Below are 15,178 nucleotides of genomic sequence, written 5' to 3'. Positions count from 1 at the left end.
GTCTCATCATCGTCTCGTCTCCCTCACTCCTCGAGTCTACGCCTTCTTCTTGGCGGCGGCGGCCTTTGCCTTTGCGGCCCTCTTCTTGTTGCTCCTGATCATGACCACGCTCAAGAAAGATCCGACAACGGCGCATCCGAGGAGGATAAGGATGACGGGTATGCGGATGGCCCAGACACGCGGGGGGAAGAAGTTCTGGAGGGGGTGATCCGAGTCGACGAAGGGCTGTTTTGGCACGCGGGGGGTCAGAGAGATCGTCCTTCTGTGCAAGGATATGGAGCAAGGCGGGGAGGAGACACACCATCAACAAGGTCCAGATGGAGTAGTATAGGAAGACAACCGATGCAGCCACGAGCATGGCGAGGCCGACGAGTTTGTCAAGCTATTGCGGCGGGTGTGGTCATGTTAGCAGCGAGTCCAACCCGTCGTAGGGGGGAGGAGGAGGGATAGGCGTGGAGGGGGGAACAAGACGAACCATTGTTGTATAGAGGTTTTGGTCTCGGACGGGGAGAAGAAGGGAAGAAGAGCGACGCAGAAGAAGCTGGTGCGGAGTAGTAGTCACTAAGGTCGTTCTGGTGATTACCGACGGGCTCAATTGCTGTCAGGCTGGTCGCAGAGAATTGGTGGTGATGTAACCTGTCCAGAACAATCGCGGCTCGCGTTTTCTTCTCTCCCCTTGTGCCTAGTGAGTACAGGTACGTGCAGCAGCGATCAGGGGGTTCGTGTCTTTCTGCCAATTGGGCCCCACCCTAGTCGCGCTAGACAAAGAGCTTGAGCCACCGAGAATCTCCACTACCGCCACGACCACAGCCCTCCAGCCACACCTTTAAAATTTACTTTGAAGCGTCGCAAGGCTGCCCGTCTCCACCTACGAGACTGCAGAAAGCCATTTTTCCCACTTCCATCATCACGGGACTCTCCCTCGACACATCGCTCTCGGTTTCAACGAGGTCGCGGCTCAGACCAGACGAGGCATCGTCTGTGCCGATACCGTCTTATCTACATCGACATACATGGCTGCTGTCGAGGCCCCTTCGGTCGGGACGCCGCTCGAGGAGCGATCTCCCAACCCAGCTCCTCGTTCGCCTCCACGCCGTCCTCGCAATGACCAAGATCGCGACGACCGGCCCCGGCGTCCCGCCGCAGACAAGTACCGGCCAGAGCGCCCCGCGAAGCGCGAGCGCACGCCGCCCCCGGCGCCCACCGAGGAGCAGAAGCAGGCCGCCGCCAAGGCCGAGTACGAGAAGCTACTGAATGCCCGCTCCGGGGGAGTGTACATCCCGCCCGCCCGCCTGCGCGCCCTGCAGGCCCAGATCACCGACAAGACGAGCAAGGAGTACCAGCGCATGGCGTGGGACGCGCTCAAGAAGTCGATCAACGGCCTCGTCAACAAGGCCAACGTCGCCAACATGAAGCACATCGTGCCGGAGCTGTTCAACGAGAACCTGATCCGCGGCCGCGGCCTGTTTTGCCAGTCGCTCGTCAAGGCGCAGGCCGCTTCTCTGCCCTTCACGCCCATCTACGCATCCATGGTGGCCATCGTCAACACAAAGATCCCCACGATCGGCGAGCTGCTCATCAAGCGGCTGGTGTCGCGATTCAGGAAGGCTTTCCGGCGCAACGACAAGCAGGTCTGCCTCTCTGCCGCGACGTTTCTCGCGCACCTCACCAACCAACAGGTGTGCCACGAGATGGTCTGCGGCCAGATCCTGCTGCTCCTCCTCAAGAAGCCGACGGATGACAGCTGTGAGATTGCAGTGGCGCTGATGAAGGAGGTCGGGCACTTTCTCTCCGAGATGAACCCGCCCATGGAGATGGTCATCTTTGATCAGTTTCGGAATATCCTTCACGAGGCCGATATCGACAAGAGAACGCAGTACTCTCTCGAGGTGCTCTTCCAAATACGCAAGGACAAGTTCAAGGACAACCCTGCCGTCAAGGAAGAGCTGGATCTCGTGGAGGAGGAGGATCAGATCAAGCATTTCATCGAGCTTGACGGCGATATTGATACCCAAGATACCCTGAACATTTTCAAGTTTGACCCCAACTACGAGGAGAACGAGGAGGCATACAAGAAGCTAAAGGCGGAGATTCTGGGCGAGGGCAGCGACGATGAGTACGAAAGCGATGACGAAAGTTCAGAGGGAGAGGAAGAGAACGAGGAGGACAAAGCGATGGAGATCAAAGATCAGAGCAACGCAGATCTCGTCAACCTACGGAGAACCATCTATCTCACGATCCAGAGTTCCATGGACCCAGAGGAAGCCGTCCACAAGCTGATGAAGATCAATCTGCCGGCTGGCCAGGAGGCAGAACTTCCATCTATGGTCGTTGAATGCTGCTCCCAGGAGAAGACATACACCAAATTCCACGGTGCCATCGGTGAGCGGTTCGCCAAGATCAACAGGCTGTGGACCGACCTCTTTGAGCAGAGCTTCGTCAAGTACTACGAGACCATTCACAGATACGAGACGAATCGGCTTCGCAACATTGCTCGGTTCTTCGGCCATTTGCTTGCGACAGACGCTATTGGCTGGCATGTGCTGTCATGCGTTCACCTGAACGAGGACGAGACGACGGCCGCTAGTCGTATCTTTCTCAAGATTCTCTTCCAGGACATCTGGGAGTCGATTGGCCTGCCGAAGCTCCAGGCCCGCATGAAGGACGAAGCCCTGCAGCCTAGCTTCCAGGGCATTTTCCCGCACGACACCCCGCGCAATACCCGCTTCGCCATCAACTACTTCACTAGCATCGGCCTGGGTGCGATCACGGAGGAGATGCGCGAGTTCCTCCAGAACATGCCCAAACCTACCCTGCCTGCAGCGCCTGTGGCTGACTCTGACTCGGAGTCTGTCTCGAGCTACTCGTCCTACACTGGATCATCCTACTCGTCGAGATCCCGCAGTCCATCGCGGTCCAGGTCTCCAAGACAGGCTATCGACCACCGCCGTGGCCGCTCACTCTCATGCACGCCTTCCCGCCGTGGACGCTCTTATACTCGATCAGTGGACTCTCGACGGTCTATGTCAGATAGCCGTTCTAGGTCGCCACCCCCGCGCAGGGCGGCAGCAGAAGGCCGAGGCCGCTCGCTCTCACGCACCCCACCGCGCCGTTATCGTGACCGCTCATACAGCAGCAGGAGCAGGAGCAGGAGCCCAACGAGGTCGGTCTCGACCCGTGGTTCGCGTTCACCTTCTCCCCGGCGGGCCGCTCGACGAGGGCGATCCGTCAGCCGCTCCGTCTCCCGGTCCCCAAGCAGGTCGAGGACCCCACCAGTTCGAAGGGCTCCTGCGGGGCGCAGAGATTCCTACTCGAGTCGGAGTCCGAGCCGGAGTGTGAGTAGGAGCCCGAGCCCACCCCCTCGGCGGAGAGAGGATGCCGTGCCGCCACAAGCCAGGGGCAGACCTGACGTCAGGCGTGCGCCGAGCTACTCGCGGTCACCGTCCCCACCCGCCAGAAGGAGGAGGAGGAACAGCTCCTCCAGTCTCAGCAGTGCGCCGAGGAAGAAGTACAGGAGAGGAAGTTGATTGTTCGTCGCGTAAACGATGGACTGGGGCTGCTGCAGGACTTTGCCTGGTTTGCTTGTCAAAGTAAGATTGTATCTAGCTATGTATGTATGTATGAATGAGGCTGTCGTCGGACGAATCGGCGGATCGGGAATCACATTGCAATTATTAGCGTTCAAGGAAGAGAAGTCGGCATGTCTTGTCCTACCAGCACATCTCGAAACTACTTGATCCGCCCGTCGTGAAAGTCGCACCCTTTCTTTCCCCTTTCCTGTTTCTCTCCCTTCAAATAGGCTATTATCTGTGCCGCATGGCCTCTTCGTCCGAGTTGCCCGTTTGTGACCATCCCCCAACCTGGATCCGACTTTCACGACGCACAATGTTGGTGTGCCAAACCGGGTAAGCACTTGCTGAGCCACGGCAACCAGGCTCTTGGGTGGAGTGTCATCTCCACGAACCAGACCTGACATCTCGCAAGGGGCCGTCGTTACACGACTGTCCGTGATTGGAGGCGCGGGTGCCCTCTTCCCCCGTTTCCGTCTCACCCCAGCCTCGAAAAAGAAAAAAGTTTGTCCAAGCCCATCAGCAGAGCTGAAGCTCGCCCCGGCGAAGCGTTTGGCAACCGATGACCCGGAGAGTTCTACGGATGGATCATGCTTACGAGGGTCCCAACATCTTCTGCACGAGAATAAGGGAAGGGGGCGGTTGCCCGTCTAGTCCTCTTCCTCTCTCTGTGGCACTATAGGCTGATTTCTGCTGCCACACACAGAAGCAGTCCTTGTCGGGATCTGGTCTGAGCGGTTGCATGGGGCGTTGTTGGGTGAGGTTTTGGGCCATGAGAGTAGACGAGAGAGGGGAGAGGCCGTGTATAAAGCCCGTCGAGTTGTTCGGGTTGCATCCTTGGAGCGTCAACTTTGAACAGTCCGTACTCCTCACACAGCAGAATCTCTGTTCTTGTAAGAAAAAGAAAAAAAAAACATCTATCTATTACCATATCGATATTCCCTCCCTCCCTCCCACAATGAAAACATCCTCCCTCTTCGTCCTGCTGTGCAGCGCGGCCCTCGCCCTCGCGGCTCCTACCCCAGCCAACGAGGCGCCCGACGCCCTCCTGCCGCCACGACAGTGCTGCTGCTGCAACCTCGCGACCAAGAAGATCGAGTGCCACGCCGTGCCCTCGGGCAGCTGCTACTGCCTGGCGGTCGTCTGCCCCGTCGAGAGCAAGTGAAGTCTGCTCAGACAACGGGCAATTAAGCTTATTTTGAGCGGACTGGACGGTACATGTGCTGTCCTGCCTGTCAGGAGATCATAGGTTCGGACCAGAGAGAGATCGACTATGGCGAGCTCGGAAGTTTTCAACTGTCTCTGTCTGGTACGGAGGAGGAATCGGGATAGCGGAAGGGGCGGGTTCTCACGTCTGCACCAAGTATCATCTAGCTATCCAGGTAACCTTACTTTGCCTTTCTGGGAATCCGCAACCTTTCCTGCGGTCGTCCGCGAAATCAGATACTCAAATGGGTAGTTGGTCATTAGTCCCGTCGAGAAGCAAGCATGTTTTCCTAGGTTCGTGGCAACCTTACCAAAAGCTCTGCTCGTGGAATCCCATACGTTGCCTCCGGAAGGGATTTTTCCTCGCCGTGAAAGAAGCAGCAGCAGCAGCGGTCAATGTCTCATCGTTCATGTTGGCTTCTATTTTTATCAGTGTTTTAAAGTTGCCGAGCTGGTTTGGGCAAATGAGGCAATCTATTTAGCTCGGCGCTGGAAACCAGGGTAGCATCCATGGATATATAGCCAGAGTTCCTGCATCGAAACGCTCATTTGGGTGCAGGAAGGCCGTTTCTCGCTTTGTACATCAGAAGATAACCTTCCGACAACATGTAACTGCGGCCACATCGTCTCCTGTCCAGAGGCATGAGTAGAAATGCGTATAAAAGGGGTCAAGTTAGTGATGTATTGGAAGTCAGTGTGGTAGCTGATATCGAAACTGCCATCGCTTCCATCGCTTCTCGGATTTGCTCGAGTCCTTACACTGCCGGGCCAAGGCAATCATCGACCAGCATACTCCATCGCTCGTATGATACACCATTGCAAACCACAATGCTCCTCGCTCAGTCTCTAGTCGCCCTGACAGCGCTCGTGGTCTCAACCTTCGCAGCCCCAGCGCCCTCGGATATCGTCCTGAACCCCACGAACACAGATGGCGGGCTCCTCACACCGACCCTGATCACGGGACCTACGCTGACGACGCGGCCTATTGTTCCTCCCATCCAGAGCTGCTGCTGCTGTCGCACCAAGCTGCCCACGGGTCCCAGGGTGACGCTGTCGCCCGACGTCGTGGCTGCAGAGGATGCCATGGCCAAGCTGTGCGCGCCCATTGCTTGTCCTGCCAACAACAAACAGCTGTGCTTGATGGTCCTCTGCCCTGACCTTCAGTAAAAGTATCGGCGAGTGGATCTATTGTCTGAGGAAAATGTCTATATGTGCTGGAGAAGCCTTTGCAGGATCGAGAGGGCGGGCATGAAAAGGGAAGTGGAGGTAGTTTTAGGCGTGGCCACATATGTTGATAGATATTTCGTTCCAAGACCAACATCAAAAGCTTTGTATCTCGATCGACAAACAAAACTTCTCAATGGTAGTTCAGTTCCGGGTTAGCCCTGAAATTACACTTGCACCGGCACTCTGGCACGGGGCACTCGGCGTGCCGAGCAAACCACTGTCTCGCGTGATCCAGATGCAGTACATGCTCGCACTTCAGACAAAACGTCGGAAACTTGGCAGACAGGCCCGCGTCGCCATCTGTCGCGGCCTCCGGCTTATTAGAACGGGGCATGCCGACAATCTCGAGGCACACAACACAGCGAGGCAGATGTCTCTTGCAGTTCGGACAGCTGACTCCGGCCATGGCCATCTTCGACGTCAGCTGCATGTCTTTCTCGGCCGACAGCTGATTGGAAGTGGCCAGCCGCGTCTCTGCATCGCAATAGACACAACGCAGGGCGATCTGCCGGAACGGCGGCTTGATCGTCGGGCGCCCGTCTCGCTTGCTCTTCTTGGTCGATTCGCCCTCGAATTTGGTTCTGTGAAAGAATGCCCTGTGCCGCTGGAGATAGGCGCGATAGGCGTTGCGCCATGCCGTGCAGCGATGGTCGTCAATGAAGCGAGGGGCACAGATGGACATGATCAGGGTGGCTGTCTGCAAGTCGTAGAACCTCTCAATGTACTTGGCAAGGATGTCGACCATTTTGTCGGTTATGCCAGTGAGGAGTATGCCTTCGATATCTCCAGTCTTGATCGCCTCGTCCACCTCATTTTCCAACCACTTGGTCAATTGCTGGTCAGTAAAGTATCGAACAGCAACCGACACTCTGTCTCGCATGGAAAGCGACTTCTGGTTCGCTATTTTAGTCCAATCCCCTGTTGCAATGATCGTGGAAATGGCTTTGAGGTAGGGATCCGTCTTGGATGCAACCTTGTCGTCAAAGTCTAGCTGCTCTTTTGATAGATTTCGTTCCCCTTTGCTGATGAGCTGTAGTGCCAAGGAGACGAACAGAAGCTCGGGATGTTCTGCACTAGCATCTGTGAGTATCTGCACAGCCTGCTTCGTATCTCCCCGGAACAACGCCTGGGCTGTTGCCATGTTGTAATGCGTCGTTGACCGCACCGTGCCCGGGAGCTGAGCCAAGTCGATGAACTGATCACCTTCCGATCTGCCCCAGCCACAGATATCAAGACACAACCGGCGATGATGGGACTTTTTGGTGTCTACACCGTCGAACCGAGCGATTCCACGCTTCTTGCAGATGGCGTTGATGGATCGCTCCCAGACGGAAACGTCTGGCGTAGTCGACCCACCGTCAGACAGCCTCGAGGACTTTTTCTTGCCTGCTCCTGGTCAATAAACTGAACGCGACAAGTCCAGAACGCTATCGCTTACCAAGGTCATTCATCCAGACACTGGCGACACCCATGTAGCCAAGGTCCAGCGGGTGAGACATCATGCCACCATCAGCGACAGCTTCCTCAGCCCCTGTTACAGATGTTAGCGCTACAAAGAGTCCCGGTACAGAAACTCATTCCGGGCGCTCACCATAAATCCACGACCAGACGGATCGAAGCCAAGGGTCATCGGCCACAATCTTTTGGTTTAACTTGAAGTCAAACAGATACTTCTCCTTGGCACGAAGAAGCATTATGTGATTGAGGACCATTTTTGCTTCTTTCAGGAAGCCTCTGGAATCTCTAGAGAGGGTCAAAAGTCTTTCGTGCAGCTCCCGCGACGATGGGAGGAGGTTTGATGAGGAAGCATCCACCAAGCTCTTGATGGTGCCGTTCGATTCAGACCTGCGAAGTCGGTCTAGCTGTTTCTGCTCAGCCTTTTGTATATGTTGTTCCGAGTAACGCCTCAGAGCCTGGAGCTTTTCTGCGATAGTCTTTGCTTCCACAAAGTCCGGTGGTAAGGGATCGGATCTCTTCAGCGCATCTATCACAGTAGTATCTTGCTGGGGCTGGGACCGTAGGCAGTTCTGTATGACGGCGGGGAGATCGGCCTTCTCGGGTCCGAAAATCGGGATGTCAGACAGATGATCCTCTATAGCAAGTGGTCCTAGAACGTCGGCGACTTGTGAAGGCTCGAAGTCGAGAACGCTCAAGAAAGGGGTCCCCTCTGGATGTCTGTCAGTACACCACGAATACAGGCGCCTGCTACGTGGAAAAACACGTACCTTCGAGACCTCGATATGGGGATTGCCAGGGGATCAGTTTGTATGGATAGGTTGTCGTGGGAGAAGGCACCTCAAGGATATCGAATGCACCATTTGCCCTTAGAGCAAGCAGCCTCGGTCGTAGGACTGGATTCCCCAGCGTAATCCAGTCAAATGATACTATGCGGTCGTTCTTTCGAGTTGCGTCCATGTAATGGGTGTCCATCTCGTTCGACACCCGGACCGTGAGGAGTTCAGGACTACCCTCAGTCTCCATGCCTGGGGCAGTGTGCTCTGTCCTAGTAGACAGAACCTTGAGCTGGCCATTGCGGGATAATACGGCGAGCATCCCTCTGTGATCACGGCAATATCTCAAGGCCCGGATGAATGAATTCTTACTATCATGCATGGCCTGGTCCGATTCTGAGTTCATTGCACGGTCTAGTCTCAAGGCACCACCCCAGGGGACATCATCGATGTCAATCGCATCGAGGTACGCAGGGGAGGCCACATCGCGAGAGACAGCGCGACGATCCCAAACCATAACACCGGGCTGATCGAGCGCGGAAGAGGCGAAGTAATTCTGATCGGCATAGTCGATGGCAATATTGTTGTTACACTTAGTTTGAAAGCTGATCACAGAGTAGCTTGGATCTAGTCGATTGCTTGCTTAGCCAAATACACACAAGACTTGATCGGATCAATGTATGACATGATTAAGGAATGCTCACCACGGAGATCGTGAATGCGAACGCCCTGGGTCTTGACACCGGCGACCAAGATGTTGGGGTTATCCTCAAAGAACTTGATGCTCGATATGGAAACACTGGGCTCGCGCCGTTCGACAGGCTCAAAGAATGGGGTCACATCCGAGGGAAAGCCGGTGGTAGACGTAGTCTGCAGACCTGAAAGTCGATTTACATCCCAGATATGAAGACCTTGGTCACTCCTAACGCGATCAAGGCCAACAGCCAGGAGGTTCGATGTGCTGAAGGCGACGGCTTGGCAAGTTCGGGACACCTTAAGATTGAGCTCCAGATAGGCATTGGAGTCGTCGTCGATCCTCAAGAGGTTGACGACACCGACCTGGGTGCCGACGGCGACCAGCCCCGGTATTGTGGGCGACCAGTCATATGTGGTCAACGGCGGAACATCGTCATGCTTTGATAGTTTGGTGTAGTCGAAGCGGCCGTGTCGCGCATGGCCAGTCGGCTCATAGACCTGTACAACGCGATGTTGCAGGTTGACGTGCATGAACTGGTCATGGCTCGCAGTGGGCGACCACTTGATCAATCCGGGCTCGGGCCTGTCCATCGCAGATATGGACTGGGGATGGACTGGATGTCAACACCGCCCGTTGTCGGTGTATCCCAAGGGTGTCTCTCTCAGTAGGACTGCTGTGGAAGCTCTTGCGATGGCGCAAGTTTCACCAGTCCTTGAATGAGCAGCCAGAGTTCATAGTCCTTCACGCCGGTGCCTTCCGAGTCGTTGTCTTTGACATGAATGACGTCGAGTGAGAGTATGGGTACTAATGTATCGGCTCGCAGGTAAGATTCCGAGCAAGAAGATCGCCTTCCCGTTCAATTGGCGACCGGGACGAAGCAGGTCTCAATCATACTTTCAAGCTTGAGGTTCATGTCCCTCTCCACCACGGACGGGGCTACCACTTCCTAGCTTGTACTGACGAACACTGGTCTTGCTTGCTGTGTGGGTCGGCGTGGGCCAAGCCAGCTCGAGCTGAGCGCCCACCAAAACCACCTCAGTCCAGCGGGGGTTCGGCAGGAACTACCTAGGTATCTTATCTTATCGGAAAGAATATAGTGATGCGGACCCCTGCTTCATTGGCTCTTAGTACCCAAATTTTTTGGACAAAGTTGATCTTGGAACTTCATCTTGCCTGTCTATCTTGATCTGAAGCCCGAACACTCGACTTTCCGCCTTGACCTGTCCAGACTTGGCTTCACGGTCGAACATTTCCCGACATGGCTACCAAGCGATCATTTTCGGAAGTCGACACTCATCCTGACCGGCAACACCTGATACAGGGCGACTCGTCTGCCCAAAGACAGAAGAAGAGCACCCACAACCCCAGAGAGGATTCGACCAACTGGGCTAAGAAGCGAGCACGAACAATTGAGAGACTGTTCCAAAAGGGCAAGGATGGCATTCCTGCCGATGTGCTGGCCGAGCTCGAACGCGAGTTGGCAGCGCACAAGAAGCGGATTGCTGAGGCAAGCAACAAGAAGCTGCGATCCAAGATGATTGGCAAATACCATATGGTTCGGTTTTTTGGTGCGTCACCCATAGCCAGCATCTTGTGAGACTTTCTAACCAGGAAACCATAGAGCGTAAAAAGGCCCTGCGGCTCGAGAAGCAGCTCAAGCGCAGACTCGAAAACACGACGGACCCCGAAGAGATTGCGGCCATCAAGGCTGACCTACACATTGCCGAGGTGGACAAGATGTACACCATGTACTTTCCTTTCTTGGAGCGCTATATCAGTCTGTATCCTGTGTCGGATGGCTTCAAGACGAAAGACTCGGAGGAGTCTGCAGACAAGAGCTCGGCAGCCCTTCACTTGCGCGCCGAGCGACCACCGATGTGGAAGACGGTTGAGAAGGCCATGGAGAGTGGTACACGTGCTCTGGAAAGATTACGGGACAGGAAAGATGGCGCCGAGAGTCTATCAGCCTCGAAACCACAAGCAGCAAAGCGACCCGAGAGGCCGTCTCGCACAAAAGCTCTGGCTGCGGAGCGCAAGCCTTCCTTGCGGGAGCCCTCTTCGGCCCAGGCTAAGAAACCCAGCATTAAGCAAGACGCGCCGGCTCCGATGAACAGGCGGCAGCGTAGAGAGCGCGAAAGGGCCGAGGCAGCCGCCGCCGCCGAAAATGAGAGTGACGGCGGAGGTTTCTTTGAGTAGGGCTGAGACTTACAAGCTACTATAGACTCATGAGCATTTACGGATAGATACCCACAATTGCATTGTCTTCTTATCCTTATTCAATCTTTCTTCCTGAGACCTAGTAAGGGTCGAGTTCGTTGCTGTCCTAACCAGGTAGTGTTTCAATTTCCATACCGGGGCGTTCGGACTCAGTATCTGCAGGTTTGCGGTACCTGTGCAAGATAGGTCGCGATATGATGAGCGAGTAAGTGGGCGGATATTGAGGCTCAATTAACGTCAATTCACTCTCTCAAGTCCACATCACATCACTCTCATTCACCCCAACTAACAGGGATGCAGTTCTGCCCGAGCAACATAAAAAGCACGCCTGGCTCTCTCATCATTACTGATATCACGATCCATCAGCGCATTTTCCAAGCTCTAACCATCTCCTTTTCCCGACTATTGTCGTGCAGCTGTTCCACGTACAATTGCAGCATTGCTTCAACTCTACAACATCCTTGAAGTCGGCGCGCAGAATGATCCCTGAACCGGACAATAGAGTCCCAGACCCTGTTGATTAAAGAAAACCGGGCGCATTTGCGGTCGCAACCAGTGCGTGCATTACTACCTAAGGTCTGTCAGAAGAGAACCCCATTCACCTATCCTTGGTTGCACAACCCGATGATTTTTGCGACTGTGAGACTGCTATCCAGTGGTCTGCTGGTCCGGCAGCTGCTCCAGCCTTCAACACTCTCGCCAGCCTCACAATACCTTCTCTTGTCAGTCGCCATACCATGTCTGACAAAGCACAATAGGCAGCAACAGCTCGAGCCTTCCAGCATGGCATCTCCGGCCTCTCCAGGCCCGATCCCGACACATTGCGCCATCGAGCCTGACCCTGTCAACTACGAAGATCTCACGAGCTGGATCGCCGCCGAGAAAGGCGTCACATCCGTACCTGAGGCCCTGACAAAAGGGCAGCGCAAGGCTCTGGCAACGTCCAAGTTGCCGCCGCTGGAGGAACCTGTCATCGGCGACACGGACTGGATCAGCCTCCTCATGAGTGAGTCTAAGGTCTTGATCCTGAACTGTCCCTCTCTCTGACACCACCGCCCAAATCTAGGATACCGTGATGCCCACAAGGACAAGCAGGGAATCGCATTCACAGAGGCCCCATGCCCGTCGCCGCTGAACCCCGGAGCTCCTCCGCACTGGACCTGCTGCGTGACCATCTCCGAGGCCCCAGGCTCCTCTTTCCCACCGGGGCCTAGGGGTGCTGGCGAGACCCAGACCCAGACGCTGCCGCCCCTCCCCTCCTTTCAGCGCAAGAAGGATGCGAAGCAATACGCGGCCAAGATAGCCGTCACCTGGCTGATGGAGCAAGGCCGGATGCCCACCAATGCCGTCGACGCGTGCTTCCCCAAGATCAAACCCGCTGCAGCAGCGAAGCCTGCGCCTGCGCCTGTAAAGGCACGGCCGGCTCCCTCGCCCTCGCCGAGCACATCAAGCTCCTCCCAGACTCGCGGCGAGAACTCGGCGGCCGCGCGCGTCGCACAGCTCTGCCACCAGCTCAACGTCCCCCTTCCACGCTACGTCGTCATAGCCCACGACCGGGTCCCGGGCTGGTTCAGCGGCTATGCGGACTTTGGCGGCGACATGCGCATCCCGCCGCAGATCGGCAGGGTGGAGGACGTGTATGGAAGGAAGGCGGCCAAGGAGCAGATGGCGGAGCAGGTGCTGCAGTATCTGCTCGAGGTCGAGGCCGAGAGAAAGCGGCTGGTCGAGACCGTCACGGAGAAGCTTATTGATGTTTGATGATCAATAGACAACCTGAAAATATGCACGAACAACAAAAGACACACCGAGGGTAGTGTGGTTTGGGAAAAAGGCTAGGATAGATAGGAGTTTTACGGAGTTCTTCTTAGCCAGAGCAGTATCAACATGATGGATTTCACTTGCATATTATTCTCCTGGACTCGTGTCAATTCATAATTATCAAGCACACTTGCTTGCTTGCTCTTTCGTGCCGTAGAAGATCAAAAGACCCGCCAAACAGCGCCCGCCCTGTGGGCGTCGCGGCGCGGCTCCTCCTCGTCCGCATTCATCCTGCGTATCCACTCGTTCTCCTGTCGCAGCGCCTCGCGCTCAATCTCCTCCATGACGTGCAGCTCGGCCAGCATGTCGTGGACCAGGCTCCGGCACCCGCCCACCATCTGCGCCAGGCTCGACCGCTCGTCGGCGTCGGCGTCGGCGTCGTCCTCGTCCTCGTCCTCAGGGAGGTTGTCCCCCAGCTCGCGCAGCAGCCGCCTCCAGCCGTCCAGCTTCCTCGCCAGCGCGGCGCACTCGTCCCTCCACGACGCATCCAGCTCCCCGATGAAGAGCGGCATCCCGTCGCCGTCGTCGCCGTCGCCACCCTCCACAACATCCCCGAACAGTCCCTCGGGGCCCTGCTCCCCCTCCCGCCACCGCCGCCGCCGGACCACCTCGGCCATCTTCTGCATCCACCGCTCGAACCGCCTCACGACGCGCGGGTACTTGCCCGCCCCGGGCTCGCCGAGCGCCCACACCCCCGAGACGACCTCGCCCAGCACCCGCACCCTCTCCCCGAGCGCGGCCTCGCCCCCGTCGCGCCCCCACGCCCGGCACAGGGCCGCCGCGTTCCGGCCCTCGAGGGCCCGCGCCTCCTCGCGCCCCACGGCCTCGGCCTCGCGCGCCAGGTCCCCGAACCGGCGGCCCAGGCTGTGCCGCGCGCCGGCTCGCCACTGCGCGTCGACGGGCGCCGCGTCCCGGTGCAGCAGGTGCAGCTGCAGGAGCTCCGTCTGCAGGCGGGCCGTCTCGGCGCCCACGGCCACGTTGGCCGGCAACTTGGAGGGCGAGGGCGGCGCCAGGAAGGTCGAGGTCAGGGGCTTGGGCGCCAGCGACTTGGCGGGCGAGTAGTGCTGCTGCATGGTGCTGAAGGCCGGGCGCGCGAGGCGCTGCGACGGCGGGAGCATCTGGCCTCGCGGTTCTGCTGTGCCCACTGCCACTGCCGCGGTAGCGGCACTTGTCGTTGCTGAGCGGGTCCGGGGCGGTGTGCTCGACGTCTCGACGTTAGAGAGTTGTCTGCGGTGCATCGACCTGCTGCCGGTGCCAGACGAGGGCCCGGCCCGTGTAGATGAGGTCCCGGCGGCGGCGGCGGTGGTCGTCGCTCCGGTCTGTGATGGAGGCCGCAGCACGGTCTGGCTCGTGAGGGCCGTGGCCGACGACTTGGCCCGGCTGTGCGTCGGCATTCTCTTGGGTGCCGGTGCTGGCCCTGCCGCAGCCGCAGAGGAGCCTCCTATGGCTGACGAGCTGGCGGCTGCCGCGGACCGCGTGGTGGCCGAGCTAGAGGGCTGGATCATGGACCGCGGCCTGGACGAAGAGGCGCCGCCCACAGCACTGCTGCTCGTCTCTGGTGCCGCGCGCTTCACCGACGCAGACCTGCCAAGCCGCGTGGCCCCGATGTTGGTGCCCACGGTGCCGGACCGGGTCTGTCTGGTGCTAGGGGCGGCGGCGGCGGCAGTGCGGCCTGGGCCCGCCGCCATGGGCAGGCGGCTCGGGGACGCGTTCCTCGGGGCCTCCTTGTCGGCGGAGGAGCTCGCGGCGGCGGGCTTGCGCAGGGATCGCGTGCGGGCCAGGCCCGTGCTGCCCGCGGAGGAGGACATGTTGTTTCTCTCTCTCTCTGTCCCCTTTTTTTTGCTCAAAACTTGGCCTTTCCTATCACGCGTGTGTGTGTGTGCGCGCGTGCGTGAGACGGTCCTGCCGTTCAGCCTTGCCAATGGTAGTGTCCTTTGTGATATTGACAGCGGTCAGTAGTTGGTGGGGCGACGGCAGTAGGTACAATAGTGACCTGGGAGAGCTTCGAGCGGCAGTCCGATCTCCAGCTCAGTTAGCGAGCTGGCCTGGCCCCCCCCCCCCCCCCCCTGCTAGTGGTCGTTAATAAGCGCCCAAGGGAGCTCGATGCGATGGGTGGCATGCGTTTCGGTTCGACTTCCGAACAGGCGAACCGGCAAGAACGACGAGTCGAATAGCCAGCTCTTAGGCTGTTCTCTCGGACCATGAATTTATTG

The 15,178-nt window shown here is 57.5% G+C and overlaps 7 protein-coding genes across 7 annotated transcripts; 4 read left to right on the top strand and 3 right to left on the bottom strand.

Moving 5' to 3' along the window:
* Positions 1 to 36: 36 nt before the first annotated feature.
* On the bottom strand, positions 37 to 478 carry E0L32_007164 (uncharacterized protein; the record flags this gene model as incomplete). Its single annotated transcript, XM_031141877.1, has 3 exons — positions 37 to 225; positions 302 to 382; positions 476 to 478. The coding sequence occupies 3 exons, from the start codon at positions 476 to 478 to the stop codon at positions 37 to 39; spliced, it is 273 nt and encodes a 90-aa protein (XP_030993760.1).
* Positions 479 to 1,013: 535 nt separating this feature from the next.
* On the top strand, positions 1,014 to 3,339 carry E0L32_007163 (uncharacterized protein; the record flags this gene model as incomplete). The annotated part of the gene is made up of 2 exons (XM_031141876.1): positions 1,014 to 2,848; positions 2,934 to 3,339. 2 exons carry the CDS (start codon positions 1,014 to 1,016, stop codon positions 3,337 to 3,339), a joined length of 2,241 nt encoding a protein of 746 aa, XP_030993759.1.
* A 2,264-nt stretch (positions 3,340 to 5,603) lies between these two features.
* E0L32_007162 (uncharacterized protein) lies at positions 5,604 to 5,942 on the top strand (the record flags this gene model as incomplete). Its single annotated transcript, XM_031141875.1, has 1 exon — positions 5,604 to 5,942. One exon carries the CDS (start codon positions 5,604 to 5,606, stop codon positions 5,940 to 5,942), a length of 339 nt encoding a protein of 112 aa, XP_030993758.1.
* A 190-nt stretch (positions 5,943 to 6,132) lies between these two features.
* On the bottom strand, positions 6,133 to 9,520 carry E0L32_007161 (uncharacterized protein; the record flags this gene model as incomplete). Its single annotated transcript, XM_031141874.1, has 5 exons — positions 6,133 to 7,388; positions 7,441 to 7,533; positions 7,594 to 8,169; positions 8,228 to 8,838; positions 8,898 to 9,520. 5 exons carry the CDS (start codon positions 9,518 to 9,520, stop codon positions 6,133 to 6,135), a joined length of 3,159 nt encoding a protein of 1,052 aa, XP_030993757.1.
* Positions 9,521 to 10,188: 668 nt separating this feature from the next.
* On the top strand, positions 10,189 to 11,126 carry E0L32_007160 (uncharacterized protein; the record flags this gene model as incomplete). Its single annotated transcript, XM_031141873.1, has 2 exons — positions 10,189 to 10,498; positions 10,552 to 11,126. The coding sequence occupies 2 exons, from the start codon at positions 10,189 to 10,191 to the stop codon at positions 11,124 to 11,126; spliced, it is 885 nt and encodes a 294-aa protein (XP_030993756.1).
* An 804-nt stretch (positions 11,127 to 11,930) lies between these two features.
* E0L32_007159 (uncharacterized protein) lies at positions 11,931 to 12,905 on the top strand (the record flags this gene model as incomplete). Its single annotated transcript, XM_031141872.1, has 2 exons — positions 11,931 to 12,153; positions 12,214 to 12,905. 2 exons carry the CDS (start codon positions 11,931 to 11,933, stop codon positions 12,903 to 12,905), a joined length of 915 nt encoding a protein of 304 aa, XP_030993755.1.
* Positions 12,906 to 13,126: 221 nt separating this feature from the next.
* On the bottom strand, positions 13,127 to 14,773 carry E0L32_007158 (uncharacterized protein; the record flags this gene model as incomplete). The annotated part of the gene is made up of 1 exon (XM_031141871.1): positions 13,127 to 14,773. The coding sequence occupies one exon, from the start codon at positions 14,771 to 14,773 to the stop codon at positions 13,127 to 13,129; it is 1,647 nt and encodes a 548-aa protein (XP_030993754.1).
* Positions 14,774 to 15,178: the final 405 nt, after the last annotated feature.

The sequence above is a fragment of the Thyridium curvatum genome (genome assembly GCF_004353045.1).
Source record: "Thyridium curvatum strain D216 chromosome Unknown NODE_43_length_354360_cov_84.162100, whole genome shotgun sequence".
Classification (NCBI taxonomy): Eukaryota; Fungi; Ascomycota; class Sordariomycetes; order Thyridiales; family Thyridiaceae; genus Thyridium; species Thyridium curvatum.
The sequence above is the reverse complement of the archived record's forward strand: the minus strand, read 5'-3'. Positions and strand labels throughout refer to the sequence as shown.